This window comes from Patiria miniata, unplaced genomic scaffold (assembly GCF_015706575.1).
Source record: "Patiria miniata isolate m_02_andy unplaced genomic scaffold, ASM1570657v1 HiC_scaffold_1, whole genome shotgun sequence".
NCBI classification, from domain to species: Eukaryota; Metazoa; Echinodermata; class Asteroidea; order Valvatida; family Asterinidae; genus Patiria; species Patiria miniata.
The window spans coordinates 8,000,930-8,028,439 of NW_024037047.1; the positions used below are offsets into that span (position 1 = coordinate 8,000,930).

At 43.4% G+C, this 27,510-nt stretch overlaps 1 protein-coding gene across 5 annotated transcripts in view; it reads right to left on the minus strand.

Annotated features, from left to right (window-relative positions):
- Positions 1-27,510, minus strand: part of LOC119721637 — a 108,549-nt gene that overhangs the window by 26,207 nt on the left and 54,832 nt on the right. For 3 of the 5 annotated variants that reach the window (XM_038191687.1, XM_038191686.1, XM_038191689.1), the window contains 12 exons: positions 26,617-26,762; positions 25,137-25,338; positions 23,018-23,158; positions 20,923-21,156; positions 19,000-19,101; positions 18,374-18,512; positions 17,532-17,731; positions 11,395-11,626; positions 10,521-10,634; positions 9,063-9,175; positions 7,123-7,257; positions 2,350-2,610 (listed from right to left, as the gene is read on the minus strand). In XM_038191687.1, coding sequence (XP_038047615.1) covers positions 2,350-2,610; positions 7,123-7,257; positions 9,063-9,175; positions 10,521-10,634; positions 11,395-11,626; positions 17,532-17,731; positions 18,374-18,512; positions 19,000-19,101; positions 20,923-21,156; positions 23,018-23,158; positions 25,137-25,338; positions 26,617-26,762 — 2,019 coding nt within the window. The remainder of the gene's footprint in view (positions 1-2,349; positions 2,611-7,122; positions 7,258-9,062; positions 9,176-10,520; positions 10,635-11,394; positions 11,627-17,531; positions 17,732-18,373; positions 18,513-18,999; positions 19,102-20,922; positions 21,157-23,017; positions 23,159-25,136; positions 25,339-26,616; positions 26,763-27,510) is intronic. The other 2 variants (XM_038191688.1, XM_038191690.1) reach the window with 2 other exon arrangements.

The following is a 27,510-nucleotide window of genomic DNA, read 5'->3' on the forward strand; positions in this document are numbered from 1 at the left end:
TCAAAAATATCTTTTCATTTTCCTGGATATCCCAATTATCAACCTAGAAAGTATGTTCAAAGAATACCTTCCGACTGTTTCCTTTCCAAGAAAACCTTGCTTTGCGTCGAGAAAAACAAAGATGCATTTTCACAGTTTTCTCAAAATGTAATCTACTGAGCTGAAATTTCGACAGGTTAGATTTTTAATAACCTGCTTCGGATATATTGTATTGTTGTTCCTTAAATCGGCAAAAATAAATGCTTGCAATTGTTGTCCATTAACTTTAAGGCTTTCACACTGTTTTCTTTTTAGGATTCTCTACTCCGTTCATGGAGGTCTGACTGTTTATTTCTGCTACGCGGGTAGAGACAAAGTGGCAGGCACAAACTATAATAATAATAATAATAATAATAATCAATATTACCCTGGATTAGACATTTGGGAGACATCCCCATAGACTTGTGCACAAAACTTTTCAAACTTAAATGTGCCCTAACCCAATATGCCCTTGTCCTTTTTCCAGGAATTTCGGTACGTTTACTAATTAGACCACGAGCACCAAATATAACCTAATTGCGACAATGAAATTGTGCCTCTAAAGGGGGGCTGTGACATTAGGGAGACATGAAAATGTCTCCCTAAAGACCGGTGTCTCCCACTGTTCGAAGAAATTACGATACCGTGTCTCCTTAATGGTACATTTTAGTCATATAATTTGAGAGGCTAATCATCCTTACTGGCAGCTGAGAAGCTGAATTGCGAAGGACGCGGCTACAACGTGGTCGAGCCTCAGGCATGTAAAGGCGCCTTGGGCAGCCAGCCATACGACCCATGTGTGACCATGGAGCACAGCTTTGATTTTTTTTCTGGAGAGAAACCCTCGTGGCACAGGAGAGAATCAACGCACAACTCTCCCCTCTCATATGGTCCGTAGCCAGGAATCGAACCAGGGCCACAATTGTGGTCACATTATTTAAAATGTGACCTACAATCCTAAATGTTCATTCCAAAGTTCTGGTGCTTCCTAGATAATCTCAAGGTCTGGCTTTCCAACCAATGTGACTTTCTGTTTCCCTTAGATCATGTGTACTACTGAAAGTCTATTGCAAGCTGGAAAATCTTCCCGTCCTCCCCAAGAAAAAACAAAATTCTTAACCTTCAGAATGGCGATCCAACATTGAAGTCTATTCAGATAAAGGTACCCGGTTCCATTTTTCCAACAGTCTAATGTCTTCTTTTTCTTTGAAACAGAAAACCTCTACTATTAAACTATTGCATTACTGCTCTTCAAACTGTGACATAAAAGTGTAAAACTTACTACAGCTAAATTTACCAGTGTTGGATAGCTAGACTTCGTAGACTTTTTAAATAAAGTTTTATGGTGTTTTTAGAAGGCGTACATGTATGTTTTCATTTTCAAAGAAGTCGCAAAAAGCATTGTGAAGTTTGCTTTTTTGCCCCAATACTTTTCCTTTTACCGGGAGAAATTCACGTCAAATGGCATGTGCAGATTGTGACAACAAGGTGCTAATGAATAGTATGGGCTCCGTGCACAAGTACCCCCTCAACGGTAAGAAAGGGAGAGTTAGGGGAGACCACTGGGAGAGAGACATTAAAATGCCTCGCCGACGACGCCTGACGCTCACGCAAAGATGCTATGTCTTTGTGCACATTTAGAATAAAATAAGTTGCGCGTAATTTGCGCACGTGGTGTGTTCCATCCAAGGGACTCTCGAAAGTGGTCAAAACGCGTCCTGTCATGTTTGTGCATGGAGCCCAAGGAAACACAAAGAAGTGAACAACAACAAAATGTGGCATCCTCCATTTTTTGCTGATCTCATTTGAAAAAAACAACTGGTAACCCATCTGAAGCAGATTCATATGTACTTGGGAAGACCTGAACGGCTACCAACACTTTTTCAACTGGTATTCATCCATACCAAACCTGTACTTTGGAACTTATCTGGTTACCATCATTTTCTGTTTTTTCTTTGGTTTTGTTTTTTGTTTCTGGCTGGTTCATATTTTCGCTTTTGCTAAGCGTTTTAAACTAGCAGGCAATGTTTGTTTTGCATAAAAATATGCTCATGGAATGCAATGAGTAATGGAAAAAAAGAGGAATAAAAAAGTTTTCCAAACTTTCTACAGTGCTTCAACGGCAGACACGGTTAAGGGGAAAAAAACACCCCCCCCCCTCCAAAAAAAAAAACATGACGAAATCAGCCAAAAACAAAATTCACAAATGGAAGATACCACTTTTTTCAAAAGGGGGTGTCAGTATCACTAATAGTGCAATTTGGATGTGTAAAGCGTTTGAGAGTTATTCTAACTACCACTACTACTATTTCTAGCATGCAGAGGGCGTGCCTTAGCAAATGGTCTGGCCCGCGGCCCGAGCGGTTGGCCGCTGAACGTGTGTCGCCGGTTCCGTTCTGGCTGTCGTCGTGGCAACTCGTCCTGGTTAGTGGCGGCGCCTTCGTCCCAGCTGTTAGTGGGGTCGGGGGTTATTTGAGGCTTGGGAGCATTAAGGACAGGGGGAGTGTGCGGTGTCCCGTTTGCGAAGCGGCCGGGAAGGGTCTGCGCACGTGCAGAGCGGAGATGGCGGAGGGCGGGGCCTCGTGTCTTTTGCTGGGGAAGGAGGGGGGGGGGGTTACAGGAGGTTAAATCCAGCATAAGCATGAGCAGCACGTTTGGGTTTGCGGGGAAAGGGAACAAAACAAAAACAAAAAAAATACCAAAAAATATGTTAATGACAATGTTACTTACAGCAGGTTACATGTACATTTATGTATAATAAATATATCAAGCACTAATAAGGTATGACGGTTGAGACAAACGATGTTAACTACAAAAACTTAGCTTAAAGTTGTCCCCAAACGCTTAGTGTCATGTGAGGGCACACTAACAATGACAACAATCGATACGTCTGCGACAATCTCAACTCATTTCTGACTAATCCACTTCGCAATGATAATTTCATTTGGTGCGATCAAAAAGCAATTGCCCAAAAACTGTTAGATGAAGAGTTAAAAGCCTTGTCAATATTTTTACGATTTTAAATGATATTTGGCTCTAACAAGCAGCCAAACCAGAAGCAGGGAGGATGTGAATTTTGAAGGTTTGTGCTTTTTGTGTTTTTTATTCATATCATCCCTTTTCTCTCGGCCAAAAAACTACGGAACTTGGAAAATGTACTAAGAAAATTCCTATGCTGAATATTCTATTTCATTTTGTTTAAATCTCGGGGTTTTTTTACTATGAAAAGGTTTTTAAAATCTATTCCCACAACCCAAAGGCCCGTTCTAGACGCCGTGCTACTACCATGCTAATGAAGTTTCAGCGTGATCAAGATATTTGCGCCAATTCTACTTCCTGTGATGCAGATGCCAGAGAGGGTATTTTGAGCATGTACTTGTTCTACATAACGTAAAACATTTACCCCATCTTCAAATTGAAGGATTTCAGCACGGTAATGGTACAGCGTTTAGAACAGTGCCGTGCCACTGCCGCTCGGAATGAAGATAGCGCAGCAGCCCTATAAAGGGCGTTGCCGTGCCGAACTCAATTTGCCGAGGCAAATGGTTCTAAACGCTATGCTATATCGCCGTGCCGAATTCAAACAAGTCAAATTAATGGAGTTCAGCATGGCAGTAGCACAGCGTCAAGAACAGGCCTAAACTATTGAAACGCAATTACAAACACAAAAACAATGGCAAACTACAAAAGCACAAAACAGCAAAAGCAGATAGCGGAGATGGGAATAGAAAGAGAAAACTCCGATTTCATGCGTCTGCACTGCAGACTTGGACTAAAATGTGATTTGAGCTTTTGAATGTTGTAAAGTATACGGGGTTCCCACAGTCATGGCAAAAATATCCTGGACAATCCTGGTACTTAAAGCTATCATGGAAAGTCATGGAATTTTGTTCTTTTTCAAGCATTCATGGAAAGTTGATGTTCCTAGCAAAAAAGGCATGGAATCCTGCACAACCCATATGTGATGATGGGTTCTTGGTTCTTGGTTGGTTCTTCTCCTAAATACTCCGCGTTGGAGTTTATACAGGAGGCCAGAAACACCGGGGCAAACCCCTTCTCTTAGCAATAAGTGTCACTGGGTTCTTTTACGTGCATTGCATTGCACAACACACGGGACCTACGGCTTTACGTCCCATCCGAAGGATGAAGCAATAATGGTTAAGTGCCTTGCTTAAGAGCACAAGTGTCCACCCGGCGGGCTGGAACCCACGCCACTGTTGCCTCTGAAACACCAGAGCATGAGTTTGGTCTGGTGCTCTTAACCGCTAGGCCATGACACTCCACTCCACTGATGGGTGATTATTGTATTAGGATGAGGATGTACTCCACTTTCTCAGTTATAGTTGCATTTAGTGCATATGTGCATTTACTTTTTTCTATACTTGCGGTGTTCAGAGTTTTGTAGTACCATAACATGCTAGGAAGACAGGGGCAGGATGCCTTTCAAGCATTTAGTGACATGTAAGTTTGACTTGAAAAGGTGGGCAGATTGGATGGCTATGAGGGGAGGTGGAGGCCATGTTGTTGATGAGAATGCACGCTACATATAGACCTTTATTTTCAGTGTGATGATGTATGTGTGGTCAGTGTATAGGGCTCTATCAAAGACGGCCATCTCTGTAGGAGAACTGCAACTGCGTATTTTACGCAATCAAGCACGCATTACCCAGTGTTGAAAATGTTCCAAACACGCCCGCTTGTTGCTCGAAATGTGTTCGAAATACAACGCAGCCGATGCGCGTTATGCAAGTTGACGATCAAAATTCCGATGCATGCGGCTGGTCTGTAGGAAATGACGTCATTTGAGAGAGACCTTTTGTAAAATAGGCTCCTTAGATGCCAAAACAGTGCAGGAATATGTCATGGAAATCTCGAGTTTTGTTCTGGAGAAGTCATAGAATTTCATTTTAGGATTTCTGTGGGAACCCGGATACAGTACACAACGTTGGATTTGCAGATGCACTACATCAAGTGGCTAATCTACAAAAGTCAGGTGTTGAGCAAAAATCTTCCTTGCATGTCTTCTTCTCTAATCAGTGAAACAAAAGCTAACTACATGTACTTGTACTGTTGGCTACCAATCCCTGAAGACTAAGAAATGAGACTAGTTTATAGTGAGAAAAATCTTTGGGTGGTTAGATTTAAACTAGAGGTGTGCATGGGAACCGGGCACCCGGGTACCCGACCGCTGATGTCAGGAACCGGTTCCAGATTACGGGATCGGGTACCCGTAACCAACTTTACAAATTAGCTAGTAACTTCTCAGACAATGATACAGAAATGTTTTGAACGTCATTTGTGGGGACTTTTCAAAATGAAAACCAGGCTACATGGAAGACCACATAAGAATTCACGTTTATGTGCATTTTAACGCGCGACAGATGACACTTGCGAAAGTATCAGTTTACACCGTAAAGCTATAAAGCCCTTTGGACAACTTTCAGGATTTGAATTTTGGGGTTGGGTTTCTTTTAAGGATACCCAGCTACCCAGGTACCCAGTACCCAGCTACCCAGTACCCAGGTACCTGTGTTTTACTTCAATAGGGTACCGGTTCCCCTAACCATAAATGCACACCACTAATTTAAACCTCTAAAATCTATTAGGATTTTCAGTCAACACAGGAGGAAAGATGCAGTGCATAGCAGTCTAAAATGGTCTATTTCTTGGCCTCTCGTCAATCACAAGTCTCGTCCCAATTCAAATCACCAAGTATCGGGGGATGAACAGTGACAAAGGAAGGCACTTGGTGCAGTTCATTACGGCTTGCTTGAGACGCCGTGCTACTGCCGTGCCGAACTCAATTAATTTGACTTTTTTTTAATTCAGCATGGCGATAGCACGACGTTTAGAATCATTTGGCTCGGCGAATTGATTTTGGCACGGTAGCGCCTTCAGGGCGTTACGCTATCGCCGTTCCGAATGACAGTCGCACAGCACTGTTCTAAACGCCATGCCATTGCCTCGCCGAACTCAATTCAATTCGTAGTTGGGGCAAACATTTTAGGCATGAGCAACTCACAATACCCTCTCTCGCAGCCGCATCACGGAGAGATCGGCGCGAAGATTTTGATCGCGCTGAAAGTTCATTGAACAGCTTGAACTGCTTTAACCTGGCCCATTACTCCAGATGCGTTAAGGTTGGACTATTACGTTCGGCGTTTAGAGTAACTGCAGTACTATAGACGAGCTATTGACGCAATCATTTCCATAAGCCATTTGCGAGTAACCTATACGCTTCGGGATTTAAATTTGAAAAACGTCTGGTACACTGACTAGCTCAGAATGCTTGGCACATTACAACTTTGAATTATCCAGACCAAAGACACTGTTGCTAATCACATGATTCGGAGCAAGCTCTTGCATAGTTACTAAGAGACGCCCAGCACCAATACATTGTTCACAATGGGTGAGAATGGCACAAAGACACCAGGCCATGCCAGAGCTGGGGGTTGCTAGCATAAGGCTTGCCCCGAATCACGTGATATAGTAACAGTCATCTTTGGTCGGGAGAATGCAAAGTTAAAACGTGCAAAGCATTGGATTAAGTCAGCGTTCCAGATTTTATTCAAATTTAACTTGCAAATGGCTTATTAAGTTTGGCGTGGCAGTAGCGCGGCGTCTAGACCAGGCCTTACATGTAGATAGCTTGCAAGGGCGGATCCAGGGGGGGGCCAAAGGGGGCCATGGCCCCCCCCAAAACGAAACCAATTTTTTTTTTTTTAATGTGACATCGCAATAAAGGCAGGCAATGAGTTCACCACCATCTTTTCCTATAAAAAAATTGGTTAAAGTGGTCAGAAATTGCCTCAGATCGCACCACCGAGCATCTAGAATCCAAAAAATTTTCGGGGCCCTTAAGCGGGCCCCGAACCCCACGCCGTAATTTTTTAGACCCACTTTTTGGGGGGACCAAAAAATTTGTTGGCCCCCCCAAAAATTGTGTTCTGGATCCGCCCTTGATAGCTTGTGACTTGACTTGGGACTGTCTGACTCGTGATTGACAAGTGACAAAGTGATCTCAATTCAGCTACTTTCTGCCTTTCTACAAATATCGTTTTTCTTCTTCATCTATTTTTCATGCCGACACTGCAAACCCAATACCTGAGCGCCGTCGGAAACCCGCAGGCTTTTTTTCTTGGACCTGAGGGTGGACGATTCGACCTCCGTGTCCGACACCGCGCCGTGATAGGGATCATAACTGGTGTTCTTGTACGGGGAGCCGGGCATGAGGCGATCCTGAGAAACGTTAGTTTTTAACCACAGTCTCAAGTTAAAGTTTTAAAGGCATATAGGATCATTTGCATTTGTCCCAAAAGTTACCTACCAAATTAATATGAAAAATAACAGCGTTGCTGTTGAAACCCCTCAGCCAGAGTCAAGTTATCATCCGGAAACCATTAACCTTTAACTCAACGTGGTGACCTTGACCTTTGGCCTTTGACCCCAGAACCAGTCCCAACATGCCTGTACCAATGAGAAACCCCCTACCGAAGTTAGACACCAACATTTCATTTCTAACTCAAGTTATCATTCGGAACCATTTACATTGAACTCACCACGGTGACCTTGACCTTTGACCTTTTGACCTCAAAACCAATCCCAACTTGCCTACTCCCAAGGGCAACCCCCTACCGAAGTTACAACCCCAAACAACATTTCTAACTCAAGTTATCATCCGGAAACTAAGCTGCCCGGACGGACGGACGGACGGACGGACGGACATACATCCGGACGGACGGACGCCCTAGGCGATGACAATACCCCTCGAGCCTCTCGGCTGAGGGGTAAAAAGCATATGTGGATTAAAGATTGTACTGGTACTAAACACCCTGTGACAAGTGACATTATTCCATCTGGCTTGCCGTCATTTAGAAGAAATCAAGAAATGTACGTGATTTCTAATGATAAGTCAGTTGATAAGTCAGTTGAAGGAAATCGTGTTTCCTGATCAAAAGGATGTGCATGGTTTTTCACTGTTTTCTCGAAAAGTGTAATATCCACTGGGCTGAAATTTCGACAGCTTAGGTTTTGAACATTCTCCTTAGGATTTTGTGTGTTGTTAATATTGGAAACGAACAAAATGCATGAAAAGAAAATGATCCTATATGCCTTTCAAATGAGAGTTTATAACATCTATGCCGACAGAACCAGAGATGCCAACTTTATAACAGACTACAAAATAGTAATGATACTTTCTGCAAAGAGTAATGCTAATGTAAATACATAGGGCAACAGTCAAGTTTAAGAGTAACCACAGTACTTTTCAGAGTAACCACAATGTTGGCGTAAAGGACAGCTGGAATTTTCAAGAGTAGTAACATGCCTCAAAATCCTAATAATTACTCCAAAAGAGTTTTACTGGTTGGCATCTCTGCAGAACTGACATGATCATAGTGTGCAAATATTACGAGCTAATACAATGCTGACAAACTTTTGAAAATGGACTCATTTTTGTTTAGCTTCCTCCAATTTTGGAAAGTTTTAACAAAATTTTTGTGATATTCTGAAAAATCTGCCAAAGTATGCTAAATGAAACACTATTTATAAATTTGATGAAATAAACAGACTTTGTGAAATACTGAAAGACTGTACTTAATGTTCCAAAACATAAGTTAGAAATGTCTGTAAAGTTCTCGCCTAATTATTAGGAAGGAAAATGGTGCAAAAAATAAACTGACTTTTAACCCAAAACGGCAAAACAGTGTTATGTCCACATTACATCTGTAATCAATTTTCTGTAATCAATTTACCCTGAAACTAACGGGAAAAAAATAAGACTCACAACCAAAATCGACAAACACAATAATAAACAACAATAATGTACTTTAATAATTTTTTTAAAGGGATGAGTCTTTCCCCGTTACATACACAACTGGACAATCTCAAAAAAAATTAAAAATTAACAAACAAAAAAGTTTAATTCACCGTCCACCAAATTATGTGCAGGGACTTCATTACAATGAATTTGTTTGCAACAAGCAGATGTAATAATGAAATGATCTCAAAAATTTAAAAAGGAGAAAAAGAAATTTGTTCCGTACCATTGCTGAAGATTTCCCGTCGTCTGCCATTAGTCCCTCGCGGTCGGGCACTGACCTGGTTCTCCGCATCGGGGAATGGTGGACGACATCCCCAGTACGACTGATAGTGTGGTCTGTCATTTGAAAATACGCAACGAAAAAAATGAACAAAACAAAACAAAACAGAGAGTTTATTTTTTTGATGAACGCGATTCAAATAAACACCGCAAAAAAGTCCACACTCATTGGAGGGGTCATAATTTTGAATCTGATCGTCTTGTGATGACGTCATTTATATAGACCTTTGGGGAATGTTGTTAGCTACATTTTGATACACCGTTTGCTACCAAAGACTGTAAATCGTCCATGATTGACAACGGTTTATGAAGAAGGATGAAGTTTGAAAAGTTGCAAAGTTAAAGATTACGCGAGGAGAAATTGCTAAGAGTAAGCACACATGCTCTTAATTGGCCTCTATCGGCTGCACAGTGCCCGAACAAAGAGCGAGAAATTCAATTTCGCGAACTCCCATGCATACAAGCACTGTGCGATCGATATTCCTTGCCGTTTGTTTCGGGCAGTGCAACATTGTCACGCAGCAATTTCCACTCGCGTACTCTTTAACGTTGCAACTTTTCAAACTGCGTTTTTTTTTCATAAACCGTTGTCAATGTGATGTCAATGAAAAAAATGAACAAAACAAAACAAAACAGAGATTTTTTTTTTGATGAACGCGATTTAAATAAACACCGCGAAAAAAGGAAGTTCACACTCATTGGAGGGGTCATAATATTGAATCTGATCGTCTTATGTCATCATTTATATAACTTGTGGGGAATGTTGGTAGCTACATTTTGATATCCCGTTTGCTACCAAAGACTGTAAATTGTCCAATATTGACAACGGTTTAAGAAAAAGTATGAAGTTGCAGAGTTACTGTGCTTTGGTAGCAAACGGGGTCTCAAAATGGACTCGCATCCAATCCAGGGGGAATAGAAATATTCTACGTCATTATGTGCCAAGGAAAACCGGACATAAACGCCGGCCTGATCTGCTTCTGGTTCTGGTTCTGTCAGTAAAATTCACTTCAGTAGAATATCACACCAACTTTTAGACCTTTTAGAGAAGGGCGAACCCCTTCTCTTAGTGATAAGTGTTGCTGGGTTCTTTTACGTGCATTTATACAGCACACGGGACCTGCAGCTTTACGTCCCATCCAAAGGACGAAGCAATAATGGTTAAGTGCCTTGCTCAAGGCCACAAGAACCCACGCCACTGTTGCCTCTGAAACACCAGAGCATGAGTCCAGTGTTCTTAACCGCTAGGCCATCTCACCCCCCTGATTTGGCCTGATTGGCCATTCTGGCTCGTGACAGACTTTACGTTTTTCATGTTCCTGTGGTTAACTTCATAGGGCTGTATGATGTAGATTATTTTCCTGAGCAAGATATTTTATGGTAAGCATGAATTTATACTTACATTTGGAGTCGGGCCTAGGCCCCTTACTCCTTTTCCCATAGCCTCCGAATGTCTGTCTCTTGTCGACCCGGTGACCTTCGTCATGCCAACCAGATTGGGTCGGTCCACTGCGTACTGGGAGGGAGGAGGAAACAGAAGAAAACATTAACAAACAACAATCATATCTTTGCCAAACCACAAAAGATAAAAAGAACAGTTTTGAGTTTACCTACATTCCAGTAGTAACACCAATGTATAAAGGTGGTCCAAAATAATGTTTACACTTTTTCAGACGCATATTTCTCAAAATTGGGAGACATGTTGACATTGTTTCAAGATATTCCAAAACTACAAGGTCTTGGTGGTATATGGTGAAAACGGTGTTGGAAATAAAGCCTAAATTATGAAATGGCAGCCATTTACAGAAAAATGGTCAGAAACCAGTTTGTCACACGCAAGTCTATGAGACGTGGTCAAAACAATAGCACTGCGTGCACAATGAACTGCAACAACGATGACTATATCTCATACACGCGTGTGGACAAACTGGTTTTTGACAATTTTTCTGTAACTGGCCACCATTTCTTAATTAAGGATTTATTTTCAATGTCATTTTCACCATATACCATATAGTTTAGGAATGTCTTAAAACAATGTCAAAATGTCTCCCCAGTTTTAGAAAAATGTGCGTCTGAAGAAGTGTACACTTTTTTTGGAACACCCTGTAAAATGAATACCTGCAATGAAGTGTTGCTCGGTAATTTTGAAATTGTGTTCTGAAATATGAAATTTCAAGAAAAAGCAAAAAAGTGGACTTTAAGTTCATGTAAGACAGGTTATAAAGTTTCCAGTCATAGAGATTATTACAATTATAACAGAGACAGTTAAACTTTACCCCTCTCCTGTGGCGACGCATCACCCCTCCTGCGGTCAGTGGAAGGGCCCGAGTAGTACTGATTCTCCCAATCGGGGGATAGCCGGGGCGGCTCCACTTGTCTGGCAGGGAGTTGCTGGTAGCGGGGCTGGGGATGGAGGATCTGAGGGGAGGCGTGGTAGGAGGACTGGGCCGTGGAGGAGGCCACGGATTCCAGGACCGGGGATTGTTGAACTTGCTGCTCTTTGATTTGCTGATGAAAAGGAAAAAACGAGATTCATACACTAAACTGAAAGTTGCGGTGTCTTAGGGCAGCCTTCAAAATTGAGCCCTCGCGAAGTCAGTGAAGTTCGCGAACTAATTTTGATTCCAAGTTAGGAGTAAACTTCGAGCTGTGCAGGTTCATTTGCATCGCATGACAATGCGCCTTTGTTATGCTAAAACTATGCTAATATGCTACAGCTGCTGGGTTCGCGAAGTGCGCGAAACTGGCGTACGCGGAGTTCGCGTAAGCTACCGGTCAGTGCTCCGGTAATATTCAGGCTTAGTTGCGTCGGCGGTATTTGTTAAACCAGGAGCTAGCAAGGCGCTGTGTTCCCAAATATTTTTTGATAAGTGGCAAATTTCCGTCACATCGTTTGATAATGTTGACAACTTGAAATCAACTTCCTGAAATCGGAATGAAAATTCTTGCCGCAAGTTTCTTGGCCCTTGGGCAATATTTTAACTTCACACCTGCGGTATTCATCAAGCACAAAGACTGCCAAAATGTATTTTCAGAAAGCGTTTCGCCTCAAAATACGATCTATATTATTTGTATATGAACTGCACTTTTTTTTAAATATAATTAAGCACCGATTGTCGTGATACGGAAAAGTGTACTATCCATGGCTTCCGATTTCCGCATTCTGTAGAACTTATTTACTGGTGATGTTGTCTGCATGTAGCCCTTTCTATTTTTCCTCCGTAAGGTAGAATTGAAGAGGAGTATATCAGGCCTAATACGTTTATCAATAAAACAACTTCAAGTTGCTGCGGATCTCCCCGGCCATGCTCAGAGTTTCACTCCGAAAATAAATACTTCCGTCTTTTTTGAAATGCCTTAGCAATACATAACAAATTTTCTTTTGAAGGAGGTAATGCACCCAAACGCAAATATTTTAGCCGTACAATTATTAATCTTTATGCTTGATGACCGTAAAAGCAATTAAAAAATCAACTGTTATTTTAGAGGGATAATAAAAAGCGTCCAATTAGGATAGAATAAATCATTTCCCGTTTCTTCAAAACATACATGTATATGAAAATTTCGTTACAGAATTGGAAAGAAATTATTATAGTAAGACACTGAAGAGAACGGTTAACAATCAACTTTGACTATGCAGTTTAGAAACTGTTTTATGAATATTTACGAAGCCGACACACGTCACTAGATATCCTTGACAATAATGTTACTATGGAAATGCCTTGCACTAGTTAACCTATATATGGGATGTTTGGGCGGGTCTTATTGCCTATCAGTGAACTCCAGTTTGGCGGGAACGTTTTCACAGCTCGTCGCATTGGTGGTGACACGCCGTCGTCATGACGATCTACCTGTCTGTCTTGCGCTTCACAAGTTCCCACGCTCTTATTTGGGCAAGGAGCCAAACCAGCCAGACCAGTTTTGCGCCAGGCATCGTGTGGAGTTGCCGACGGCTGTTTAATGTGCAGGCTGTTGGGCTGAAACGCGGAGTTCGCGAACCTCATGCTCAGCTAGCTAGCTAGCTAGCTAGCTGTGCTGCCGTCGTGATCCCTGTATCAATGGATGGGCCAACATGTAAAAGGTCGCGTGGGAGCTGACTTCAAGCGCAATTGTAATGTTTTCGGATTGTACAGTACAACGTGTGCATGCACATGTATGTTGTTCTATATCATGTATGATTGCATTTTTACTCCGCATGGAATTCTGAAACCTTTTACTTCTATGGGCGGATAAATTGTGATTCAGTTTTGGTTTTCTTTATTGTGTTCGGGTGAACTCATAAGTCTGAAATAAAGCAATTTTGAGGAGGGGGTGGATTTTGCATGCTTGTATATTATTATTATTATTTTTTTTACAATTTTTACAATTTTCTTCTCGTCAAAGATCTCCATTAGGATCTGTACATTTCTAATATGATTGTTCTTTTACACTGAAGTTCAATGAGTAAATAAATATGAAATTAGTAAGTTACTTTATTATTGCATCATTGAACTCAAAGTTCACCAAGATATTATGTTGAATATGAGCTAGGCGGCAGGGTTTTGATTTATGAACGGGAATCAAAAACTATAATTATAATATACACGATTACCTTAAATTGTATGATAATTGATACACATCGAAGTGAATTGGGCATAATAATAATGGGAATGTAGACACTACACGTATCATGGGCGGCTGCAGAGTTGGTCTGCTACTGCTACAGTACTATAGGCAAGATGATTAGTACATCAACAACATGTAGACTCATCTGATCTACGATGTGAAGACTCAGTCGGCCAAGGAAGGCAAAATTCTGCACCTCGTTCGTGTCATTTCTCACTGGATACGGGTGCTTCTTTGCATTTGGTGATAGACTCTGCAATGTTCGCGGGAGCCCTATCACATGTGCATGTGTTCCCATAACCTCAGTGCATTGTTCGGCCTGGAGCTGACTACGGTTATTGCGTGCTCATGCATTGCGTGCTCATGCATTGCGTGCTCAAAATGGGAAAGTCCCGAGTTATTTACATGGCTGTTCATGTACATGAATTTTTGTCATTCAGGCCGACAGCGTAAACGAAATAAACTAATAAAAAGCTGCGAATATTTTCCACAATTAATATACTGTACTGAATATGGGTAAGTTCAGTTGAACAGCTACTTTTACGAAACTATTACTGTGGTGAATTTCACGAGTGAGCTTTTTTTCTCAACGCCATCCATCATCTACGAGAAACATGGGGGTATTTTTTTTCTCGAAATTGTCTGAGTGCGTCCGGCCGCCCATACACAAACATTTTGGCACATTTCCCGGGGTTGGATTGCGAGGGTGGAACGACTGCTTCTCGCTCACGGGAGTTTTTATAAATGTGTCTAGTGTGCACGGTTGCTGGGGTGGCGGTGGGGCGAAAGCCTCCCGCGGGAATTTCCCATGAGTTTATTTACCGGGAATTGGTCTGTATAGTTTGGAAAGGATGATCAGAACGCGGATGCCTTTATGTTCATCTATATACTAGATCTGGTGACAAAAAATTATAAAACTGTCTTATCAACTTCTTATTTCAATCCAGAAAATTGCAGAATCGCATCACCATGCTTGCTGAATAGTACGATCACTTAATATGGGTACAATGTACAGTCGAGTCAATTGAAAATGTGGTGCCGATAAAGGGGTTTAATGGACAAAGGGTTTTTTTATCAACTGATCTGAAACTACCTCCCTGGCCCGACTTCACTTTTTGAAACATGCATAATTCATTGTCGGTAAGACCACCCGTTTCTTGATGAAGGGTATAGCAACACTCGCCTCGGCTCATTTGTGGATAAAAATATTCCAAAGAAGCTACATGTGTACGGTCAGTACAAATGCAACAAGTTTTCCAGAAATTACGATTTGGGGGGGGGGGGGGGTAGGCCCAATAATAACATGTCATCCAGACCGTTCTGCCCGATAATACTCATCCAATACAGTACATGTTTTTACAAAAAGAAAGAAAATATTTACAAAAACAAAGAAAGTAATACGGAAAGTATAGGAACGGGACACGCAGGGGAAGTGGCTGCTGGTCTTGTCTCACATTCGGACTGGCCTTTAAGAGTTGGCTTTGGGTATAATTAATTTCTGGTGAAAGTGGACTACCGTCCACTTGTGAGTTGGGTATCAAAATCAATGGAGCTTGAATCAGCTAGCTTCATAGGTGTTTGCATTTTTAAATGGCCGAATTTGGAGTTTCAATTCAGTGAGATTTACATTATACTTGTATACTTTAAGCATGTTTTAAAAATCTTAATTCTGTTCCGGGAAAAAAAATTCCAAATGGTCACAATTTATGGCCAACCGTCCGTTTTTTCCCCTAAATTCACACTGCACCAGACCAGCCGTCCCTTCGGAATGCCTTGATATCGGCGCCCAATATACGCAGTCAGTAGTTCGACCCAAAGGAACGGGCATTATTAATCTGAGCACACGTTGCGCTGGAAGTCAGGTCCCATGCAACCTTTATACGTTGGTCGATGTATGTTGGCACGGGGAACACGACGGCAGCACAGCTGAGGTTCGCGAACTCCGCGTAGCCTGATACAACCTGTACAGTAAACAGCCGTCGGCAGCTCCAAACGACGCCCGCATGCTTTGTCATGTCTGGCGCAAAAGGATTCTGGTCAGTTTGGCTACTCGCCAAAATATAAGGGCGTGGGAACTTGAAATTGTCACCGGCGCTGCGCAAGACAGACAGGTTTATCGTCATGACGACATTTCACCACCAATGAGATGAGCTGGGAAACGTTCGCGCCAAACTGATTTGATTGATAGACAATAAGACCCGCCCACACATCCCATATATAGGTTGTCTTGCGCAAGGCATATCTATAGTAACAATGTTGCCAAGGATATTTTAGTGACGTGTGGGTTTCGTAAAAATTCATGAGTGACAGTTTCTGTACTTCCCGATAGAGAGTTTATCACCAGTTGTCTTCAGTTTATTCGCATTTCTTTCCAAACCCGTTTCGGTTCACTTTTAAACCGAAGGTAATAAAAATAATTACATGTACAATGTATTTCAATCATTTAATGTTTCATTTACTTGAACCGTGTTAAGCATAATACCGTAATTTAGGTTCCGGTTAGTATTGTAAAAAAGTAATCAAAATAATTATTACACTTAATGGAGAGAAAAGTTTTTGAAACGATCTTTTAAAACGATCTTTCGTGTTTTTACGTTAATTTGTTTTTGGACAATTGGTGTTTCCTTCAACTTTATTTTTGACAATTGAGTGATTGCATTATATAATACCGAAACATCTATATAATACCAAAACAGAAAGTTGTCCAAATATCCGTTCGGTTGTTTGACTAATTCCTGCAATAAAAAAATCGACATTTCACATGCTACTTCTGGACACTGATTGCGAACAGTCTCTGGAAAATACATCGGCACGCATGTTCGCTGACTTCGCGTTATGATAATAAGACGTGCAAGTGCTGTGAATTATTCAGTACGACCATTAACATAACAAAGGCGCAAGTTTCGCGCTACCTCATTAACTTGACCACGGATGGATGAGTAGCTCCGCGAAGTTCGCAAACTGGCTAGCTCTGGAAATATTCGCGAAGTTCGCGAACAGTTCGCGTAATCAATTTTGAAGGCTGCCCTTAAGGTCCTTTCATACTGCATGTAAATGCAATATGAAGTGAACTTCCCCTGTGAAATTTGCAGTAGTAGAAACTTATTCAACTTTTGCAAATCTACAGACCGACAACTTGCGGGGACCTGACAAATTCGCCTTCGCATTCGCTTTCGCACTGAGCCAGCCTTAATAATAATAATGGCGTCTTGTATAGCGCTCATGTCCGTCACAACGTGATGCTCCTGGCGCTCTTATTATTACCCTGGCTTTAGCACGGCTGCCATTACGGCGCTCAGGCATTGAAGGAATTTCTTCCTACCAGGTACCCATTTTCTACACCTGGGTGGAGAGAGGCAATCGTAGTAAAGTGCCTTGCCCAAGCGCACAAGCACCTTGTTCCCCGTCAGGATCCGAACCCATGTACCACGGCACACAAATCGAACAATGTAACCATTGGACCACAGCACCCCACAGAGTGACTATAGTGTAATTCACCCAACAAAACTAGAAGCCATTTTTGCGCATGCCGCACGCGATCTTAAAGATGAGGCACAGGCACATTTTAGTAGCCCGATTGGTCGAAGGAGCCCGGAGTACGTGCGTACCCCTTGAGCGCAACACGCGCGAGCCCGGTGCCACCGCAGAAAATGGCTGTTGCCTAATTAGTCTATACATGTCTACATGTGAGTTTATGTGTGCTATGGAAAGAACCTGTGAAAACCATTTCACTTTATTTTCTTATCTAATTCCTGTATTTCAACTGTAAGATTTCCCCCCCCCCCCCCCCCTCATCAGATCAACGTACCCGGACTTTCTTGATGCTGTCCCCCCTCCGCCGCAGTGGTGGCGCCGACTTGGAGATGCCCTCGTTGGCCGTTGCCATGGGAGCAGGCGATGATGCGCTGAGGTCACGTGACACCATGGTATCCAGGTCAGTGACGGTGTACTGCTTGGGGGTGCGGGGTGAGTGCTCGTGACGGCGACGCGGGAACTTCTCACGGTTAGCTGGAGAAAAAAAAAGGAGATCAAATTCGAACCACACTTATCTTAAGTGTGTTTCCAACCTATCCAAATGTGACCGGCTCCACGAAAAAGGGTATTAAGTCGCGCTGAGCATTATTGTGTAGTGGCCCACTCAACAGTGAGAGGGTGATTATTTTGTCAAAATGTGATTTTCCTTTTTTGTCATGAATGACATCTTCAGTACCTACAGTTTCAGGTTTCATTCACAGAAATGTTGATTTTGATTCATGAACAAAGTGGAAATTTTGGATTTTGTGTGCATTGTTCTGTTGTTCTACAACAAAGCTAGTTATTTCAAAGCCGGTTTTCTTAGTTGTTAAATTTGAACTCCGAGGAAGTAATTGATATGCAAGTACGTCATATCTCCAGAACGGAAGGGGCTATGGAGCTCTATTATATATCAAATGAAAGCTTACATTGTGGGCTTTCCAACCATGTATGTAACTCAATTTTGCTTTTTTTGTGACAAAATACCCTTTTTGGGACATAATACCCTTTTTTGTGGAAAAAAATCTATCCAATCACAGCTCACAGAATTTTAGATCACTAGCACCCTCGAATAAAATAGTGAGCGCGAGCAAAGTGTGGCCTTGTTAAACAATACCACCAGAGGGCGCTGTTTACCTTCCGTTGGTCCGGTCCTGAGCGTCTGCATCTGGTTGACCAGTAGGTTCCTCTGTTTGCCCAGACTGTCCAGCAGGGACTGCACCCTGGTCACCTCGTTCTCCATCTGAAGCCGCTCCTTGGTTGTAGCGCCCTCGTGCTGCAGAAAACGGCAGGCAATTTTTGTAAGGTTTATAAATAACTGGGGGTTCTCCATTGAGAACTCGTGTACGGCACTAGAACTTATTGAGTGTGGCCCAGTGGTTAGGGTTTGTGACTCATGAGGATCAGGGGTTCGAATCCAGCTGCTGACCATATGTTGTGCCCATGTGCAAGCCACTTTACCCCCATTTGCCTCTCTCCACCCAGGAGTATAAATGGGTACCGGCATTTAGCTGGGGAGTAACCTGCGATGGACTAGCATCCTATCCAGGGGGAGTAGAAATATTCTCAGTCGTTTCATGCCACTGAAACCGGAGATAAACGCTGGCTGGATGGGCCAAATTGGCTTGTGACAGACTTCACTTTACTAGAACTTAGCATCCAAAGCTGTACGACCGGTGAGACAGAGATCAGTGCAACTCGAGTCTTCAAACTCAAAAAAGTTTTCATAGTTGTGCTAAAAGAGTTTGCTTGGAGCAACTTACTGGACTCTTGGCGTTTCTGTGGTGACGACCATCGAGTTTGGATCTGAGCAGCGTCACCTCGTACTCAATCTTCCCGTTCTCGGCTGCAATCTCCTCAAGTTCCTAATAGACGAAAAGAAAATGGTCACCCAAAGTTTAACAAATGAAGAAAAATTCTCTCGTTTGAAAGTATTTCCTTTGGCTTTATCATAACAGATGCAATAAAATCGGCAGTGATAACCATCTGATATTTAAATTGTGGACTTAGGATTCTTCTTATTAACCAGTTCGCGCCGGATGACGTCTATAGGTTTTGCGGTATTCTGAACGGATGACGGATAAACACGCAGGGAGCGAGGCCGGAAAATATCTGTCAGCGACCTGGCTTGAGGTCAAGTGAAAATCAATCCCGCGCCTCGTTCCGTTCTTGGCAAAATAATGCCGGATTGAAATGGTTAAAAGAGTAGGTATCAAGATGAAAAGGCAAGAATTCAAGAAAGACAACTGGAAAGATTCCTACTCAGTAGAATACCACTTTAACCAACACCTCTTGTACTGTTTGTGCAACACCCCACTTTGCTGTTGGATGTTATGAATAATTTTACCCAGCATTAGTGGCCTTAAGTAGCTAATAGATATCGCTCAAATGACGTCACTGCCTACAGATTGTCATGTGCATCGGCATTTTGGGATGCGCATCGGCTGTGCCGTATTTCGAAGAAATTTCGGGCAACACGCGCACGTGTTTAGAACATTTTGCACACTGCACGCACATGTACCTGATGGCATTGAATATACAGTTGTAATTTTCCTACGAAGATGGCGGTCTATGACCTGGGTCTATATCAAAACCAAATATACTGAACAATTTTTTAAGGACCACACTGTGTATGTTATAACGATGTTCAACTGCATGAACCCAGTTATCTCGTGGGTTGCTGGTCCTACATTACACCCAAGACCTCAGGCCCATCATCCTAGTACTGTTCCGTCTCCCGTCCCACCCCGTCCAAGTTAGGCCTACACCCCTCCCTCACTCCCTCCCCACTCCCCCTACTCACTAACCTTTGTCCCATAAGCCAGCTGGGTCCGGACCTTCACCAGGTCCCGTTCCAGCCTGCGTTGCTGGTCCTCCATTCCCCCAAGGATCTCAGGCCCGTCGTCCCAGTGCCGTTCCATCTCCCGTCCCACCCCCTCCAAGTTAGGCCTACCCCCTTCCTTCATCCCCCTCCCCCCTCACTAACCTTTGTCCCATAAGCCAGCTGGGTCCGGACCTTCACCAGGTCCCGTTCCAGCCTGCGTTGCTGGTCCTCCATTCCCCCAAGGATCTCAGGCCCGTCGTCCCAGTGCCGTTCCATCTCCCGTCCCACCCCGTCCAAGTTAGGCCTACCCCCCCCCCCCCCTCACTAATCATTACCTTTGTCCATAAGCCAGCTGAGTCCGGACCTTCCCCAGGTCTCGTTCCAGCCAGCGTTGCTGGTCCTCCATTCCCCACAGGACCTCAGGCCCGTCACCCAGTGCCACTCCATCTCCCGTCCCAGCCGGTCCAAGTTAGGCCTACCCCCCCCCTCACTAATCACTAACCTTTGTCCATAAGCCAACTGAGTCCGGACCTTCCCCAGGTCTCGTTCCAGCCTGCGTTGCTGGTCCTCCATTCCCCACAGGACCTCAGGACCATCACCCAGTGCCATTCCATCTCCCGTCCCAGCCGGTCCAAGTTAGGCTTCCCCCCCCCACCCCCCTCCCCTACCCCCTAATCACTAACCTTTGTCCCATAAGCCAGCTGGGTCCGGACCTTCACCAGGTCCCGTTCCAGCCTGCGTTGCTGGTCCTCCATTCCCCCCAGGATCTCAGGCCCGTCGTCCCAGTGTCGTTCCATCTCCCGTCCCACCCCCTCCAAGTTAGGCCTACCCCCTTCCTTCATCCCCCTCCCCCCTCACTAACCTTTGTCCCATAAGCCAGCTGGGTCCGGACCTTCACCAGGTCCCGTTCCAGCCTGCGTTGCTGGTCCTCCATTCCCCCCAGGATCTCAGGCCCGTCGTCCCAGTGTCGTTCCATCTCCCGTCCTAGCCGGTCCAGGGAGGTTTCTATCTTGTCCTTGTCCTCCTTGAGGAGGGAGACTTGGGCCGACAATTCCTGAAGTTTCTTGTCCAGCTTGTGGAGATGGTTCAGTTTGTCCTAGTGATTAAAGTAAATAAGTCAATTAAGGGAAGGGAGAAAAAGGCAAGTAATGCTCTGCCTTTTATTAACAGCTGGGCCAGCACTGAAGTCAGGTTGATGTCGGGGAGTCAGGTTGGCGTAGCGGTACTTTCCTTGCCTTCCCATCGCTGTGACCCCGGTTCGAATCCTGACCTGGCCAAAATGTGGATTGGGTTTCAGTCCCTGCCTGATTCCGTGAGTTTTCCTCAGAATTGTTTTCTGGGGTTTTCCTCCCACCTCTGAAACTGTAATTTCTTCTCATTGTCTTCTCTCTACAGAATTCATCAGGATTGCGAGCTGCAGTGCCTAGGTTGCTTTTGAGGACTCCTTGGTTTCATTACCAGAAATAAGTAAATGATAAAAATTACTGATAATGGGTAGCTAGGAAGACATTCCCACAGACTTGTGCACACATTTTGTTCCCAACATTAATGACCCCTAACCTCAATTTTACCTTATCCACCCCCACAAATTTTGGTATTTTTTACTAACTGGACGGCAAGCAATCCTTCTAGCCTATTTGCGACAATAAAATGTTGCCTCTAAATAGGGACAGAGGCATTAGGGAGACACTGAAATGTAAAACGTAACAGTAAAATTGGGAAAGGAACAATCATACCAGACAGGGGAACAAGTACTGAGGCATTATAAAGCACATTCCACTTCATCTTTAGAAATCAAAAGCACGGGTGGACATTTGTTAGAACAGAAAGACATTGCTACATTCAGGATTTTTTACAAATTCTGTATATTCCTTGCACTATTCAACCATTGAAATACTGTTGTCTAGTTCTCTGCTAATTAAGACCGTGGGCGAATCACTTGCCTACGGCCGGATATACACGCGCACCTATGGAAGCCACTGGCTAGCGGCTGCAGCCACTTCACATAGACTTGAGTGTCATTGCCAGTCGTAGCCGAGTGATGCGGACACGCCCTAAACTCAAAATAGATGTGATCTCCTGCATGCTGGGAAACAGCCTGGTACACGTATGTCACTGGTTACCAAGTAAATGTTTACATGGAGTAAACCCACATAACATTCCAGCAATATACCAATTTATCAATGTAGAAGAAGATATGACAGTCTGGCAACCCAGGAGAGCTGGTGTAACCCCTACTCTATAGCATGGTGTAACTCTGGGAACAACACCCTCAGGCTTTGATGCACACAGAGCAGGTTTAATAACCAATCTCTATGAAATTAGGATCCAGGGGAACAAGGGCCATACTTCATGGGGTATCTATTGGGTATACTCATGGTGGGGCAAGGGAAGGGGCAATAAGACTTGGGAAATACAAAAGGGGACAATCTTGCCAAGTTTACCTGTTGTTGGAGGAGATTTATAATCTGATGGGACGGGTGAGAGACGAAATAAAGAAATAACCAGGAAATTTTTTGTTACTTTTAAAATCTGGAAGTGTGCGAAGTTGACGAAGAAAGAAAAACTTTGATACAGCACACGTTGAGGCACAAAAATTAAACTCTTATTTTAAGTGGTTGCAGTATTTTGAGAGGTAAATAATTGGTCAATTGTCATGTAAAACCTATAAAAAAAGGCCTGATGAAGAAAAATAAATATTGATGTAGTTTATGAAGACAAACCAAGACAAACCTGTAAACAAACACCCTTTTTCTTGGGGGTCTTGAAACTGATGCAAAGATTCAGAAATAGCTCCTGAATGGGTATTCCATCTAATCTGTGTCTGCAAAAACTATGCCCTCAAAAATGAAAAGTCAAAAGATACATGAAAGTGCACATTATCATGAGCGACTTGAAACATGACTACCAGATTAGGGCACTATATAAGATTGTATATAAATAAGTTGACCCCTGACCTCTAGTAGTCTATCTTCAGCCGTCTGTATCTGCTCCAGCTCTCCCTTCAGGTCTCTCTCCAGTTTCTCTTCTTCCAGTCGTCGGGAGAACTCGATCAGTTTCTTCGGCTGGATGTAGTTCAGATCCTTCTGAACCTTGTCCTACAAACAAACAAACAAACAAATAAGTAAGACAAACAAATAAACAAACAAATATAGATGTAGATAAAGATGCAAACAAAGTGGAAACATTTTCACAAATTCAGTGGTTTTTGTTTTTTTATTTCAGGACCACAGCAACACGTTGAAGTGAACTACAGCAATGTCAGTAGGTCTGTTCTGTTTTCCGAAGTTAAAGAATAGGTTTGAGTACAATCGTCTGAACTCCCAGCGGATCTCTACATATCCGAGACAAGTAAATTAAATTCAAATTTCCAAAAATGCATCAATTGATGCCTATTTGAAAATTTCCATTCGTAGTTGGTTTGTAATTCGGCGAATCCGCAAATGGTTGCGCAGAAGCGTTGACGCGACGCATGCGTGCGCGCGGTTGCTACAACTCGTCTGTTCAGTACATGACATCGCGCAGCTGCAATGGGCTGAATGAGAATGTGTCCCGGACGCTGATTTCAAGCGCAATTCAAAACATGACTCGGCAACTTTGAATTGAAATCGAGATCCTCAGAATATTGTTTTTTCGGAATATACAGCATTCACTGAGCTGAAACTTCGTCAGGTTAGTTGTTAAGCAACCTTCTTTAGATTGAGCACTTTTGTTACTTCACACGAAAAAAAAATGCACAAATTACAAATGACCTACCCTACCTATAAGGGCAGAAATTACAAAACTGCCGTGGGTTTACACATGACAGCAACACATGTGACATAACACCTCATCTGCGAGTCCTTCTGTTTTCCCTTGGCTTCATCTCAGAATAAAATACTCAGAGAGTCACCATGAGAAGCTACTTTTACAACACAACCCGAAGCAGTCAATAATGTGCACAAAGCTTGGGGACTTGGCAGGAAAGATTCAACTCCGACCATACTCCAAAATAGTCTGAGTATCACCAGTTATCCACAGAGCAAGTCTCCTGTATAACGTCTGATATGTCTAGACATGCAGATATATGCAAGCTGCGCGCCAGCCAATCTGAGTCAACTTTACTAAATCATGACATCATTTCATACCCAAATCAGGGCTAAATGGTTTGATTGGTCAATTTGAATGCAGCGTTTTGAAACACAACATCAATATTTTTGCCCACACAAATTTGGTGAATTGTCGATAAGGTCAAAAAAATTTAAAAGGTCGGTCTCTGGTCAGCGCGCGCGTCGATTTTAATCATGCGCGTCAACCTTTTTATTTCTTCAAATTGTCCGCGGTAGCTACAGCAGCGCCCTCTATTGCCGCGCCCTCTATTTTGTACCAAGGAATGGGGAAATTGCACCCAGGCAAATTATGGAGGTCCCCAATTTATATGAGGACACAACAAAAGCAAAATAGTACCCACCATGTCTGTACAATCCAAGCTTCCAAAAAAAAAAAAACAGGCCAAAAAAAAAAAAAAAAAAAACCCGCATCGCCGCATCAATTCTGGAACTTTGGTCTGACCAGAGACCGAATGGTTTTTTTGGGGCCTAAATGTCCCCTATAAACATACTTTTGCCCTCTTGCCACCCTCCCCCATCCCCTGCTTCCACCCTTGCCCCCTCCCCTCCTGTTGCACTTGTGTACCCGTTAGATACTCATTCTCTTTCTGCATATCTACCCAAAGACTACTCCCCCGCTTTCCGTCCACATTAAACAAGATTCAAGGAGTCAAAAACTAATTGTGGCTGAAATTGGCCACTGAACACAAGCCCACTCATTCTGGGAGGTGAATCAGCGCGGCCGACCGTGGGACATGATACAGAGCGCGTGACACATGTTTTTTTTTATCCATTGTCTATGACGCGCAACGGGCGATTGACCGAAGACCCGATATAGAAAGCGCCCACTGATTGGTCAAAATCTAGAGGTCAAGAGGCGGTTGTCTTGCCAAATTAATCAGCGAATCTGCTCACATATCATAGACCACGGCATAGACTTTCTTAAGTGAATTTTACCGACTCAACCAGACCCAGAACCAGAACCTACCCTGTAGAACTCCTGCGCAATCATCTGGTTCTCGCCGCCGTACAGGCTGCCCATGCGCACCAGGTTGTCCACCAGGTGAACTAAAGGGCGACTGATCTCCAACTCACGAGCGACTTCCTCGCGCTCAAGCGACAGCTCCCCGAAGAACTCGCGGTCCTCGCTCAGGTTGGGGTTGGAGCGACGGTGGAGGGAGTCACCATGTCTGTTTAGAGAAAAGGGGGGGTTGTTGTTTAAGGCAGAGCCGTATATAGAAAGAGTTGTGACATAAGGGTCACACTGTTTGGAACCAAAATGGTTGATTATGCAGCAGTGCACATATATTCGTACACAATAGTCGCACACTGCACTCTACACATAATGAACGGCCATTATGGTTCAACAGTCCGAAGTTGTCGCAACTCTCTCTATATACAGCTCTGGTTTAAGGGGTCGAAGTCAAAGTTCACAGAACAGGCAACAAAACAAGGGGTCATTGTTGTGGAACTGCTATTAAGTACAAAATATTTTCACTTTTTAACGAGGTGGCTGGGAAGTCAAGAGGTGGTTGCAGCAAGCAACTAAAGGACATTGATAATATTCACACTGCATTAACACTAAAAAGCCAGCAATACTGAAATTTGTTTCCTTGTGGAGACATTTCTTTGTTCTCATGTAGTAAAGTTTTTGTGTTGGAAAGTGAAGTTTCAAAATGCTTTTATTTTAACCAGAATTAATTTCCTTGGCTGAAATTCGGACTTAATATCCCTTTTCTAAAACTCTTCCATTTGCGACAGATCAACCCACCTTGGAAAATAGTTTTGAGTAAAATCCATATATCTATTTCGTGAAAACCTTGTGGAGACGTATTAATCTATAGAAATTGCCCTGTGGAGACGTATACAATCTTTTGTTCCCTATTGTGTGCACGTCTCCAGAGGGCACGGTGTATCAGATCATCATAGCCAGTCAGTCAATGAACACAACTTGGACACATGGCACAAGACTCATGTACGCCGAACTGGCGAAACCTTTCCCCCTTCTGGGTCACTGTCAACTTCCCCGAGTTTTCCCTGACACTTGGTGTTTTTTCCCGAATTCCCGGAGTTTTCCCTGACTGGAAAAATGGAAACTCATTTTCAAGGTTTTCCCTGAATTCCAGAGTGGCTGGGAACCCTGCTATAGACCTTTATCATGCTGCCACCATTTCAGTCATGTTCCCTGTATCCAATAACATTACTGAATGATAATGTTTAGTGTGCAAAAAGGAGCCAGACTATTTTTCCTTCCAGCCTCGCTTTGGTTACGTTGATTTCAATGGGAAAAAATCAAGATGGCCGCAACATAATAGTGGTCTATTAGTCACTGTATCGTCCCTAGCCACCCAAAACCATCCGAACACTCAATAGGGAATAAATACCACGTGATACAATGCAATACAAGTACTGATGGATTCAACAGAGAGGCAGAGAGAATGACCGACAGACGGACAACCAAGACAAACCTGGCTCTGATGCGACTCGGACTGCCCGGCGGCGAGCTGGTGGGGTCCATCAACAGCGCCATCTCTTGGTCAATCATCTCCAGCCAGCGCTCCAGGTTGGACTGGTCCCTGCGCAGCTGGATCAGCAATAGCACTAGCTCCTCGTGCTGCAGGGTACCAACAAGGTCAGAAAAGAAGTTGGAATGGAACGTTCCGGATTCGGCCACAAGCCCCACCCACTTTTAAGGTGGGTAAGCCCCTCCCACTTTAAGGTGAGAAACAAACATACATGCATCTCCCCAATCACCGACGCGGCTTTGATTGGTTAAAACAGAGTGGGGGCGGGTCTTAACAGTTCTGTCTATTTAGTGTGGTTGTCTTGAGAACCATTGTCCTATGGTTACAGCATTCCACTCATGTGCGGTAGTAAGTGAATTTGAGTTCCAAAGGGTTGACTTGTGTTCTTGGGCAAGACACTTTACTACAATTGCCTTACCTCTCCATCTTGGGTATAAGTGGGTTCCCATGAGAGTAGAGAAACGTAATTGTGTCTCTCCATTGAGGTTCATATGGATCACAACTGAGCATTAGAATCAGGATAAATGTGTCCTTGGGCAAGACACTTTACTGTAACCCTATTGCCATGTTAGGGGCGTGTGGCCCAGTGGTTAGGGTTCATGACTCATGATCAGAGGGTCAGGGGTTCGAATTCAGCAGCTGGTCATATTTTGCATCCTTGGGCAAGCCACTTCACCCCCACTTGCCTCTCTCCACCCAGGAGTATAAATGGGTACCTTCATTAGCTGGGGAGTAACCTGCGATGGACTAGCATCCCATCCAGGGGGAGTAGAAATATTCTCAGTCGTTTCATGTAACTGAAACCGGAGATCAACTCCGGCCTGATGGGCCACATTG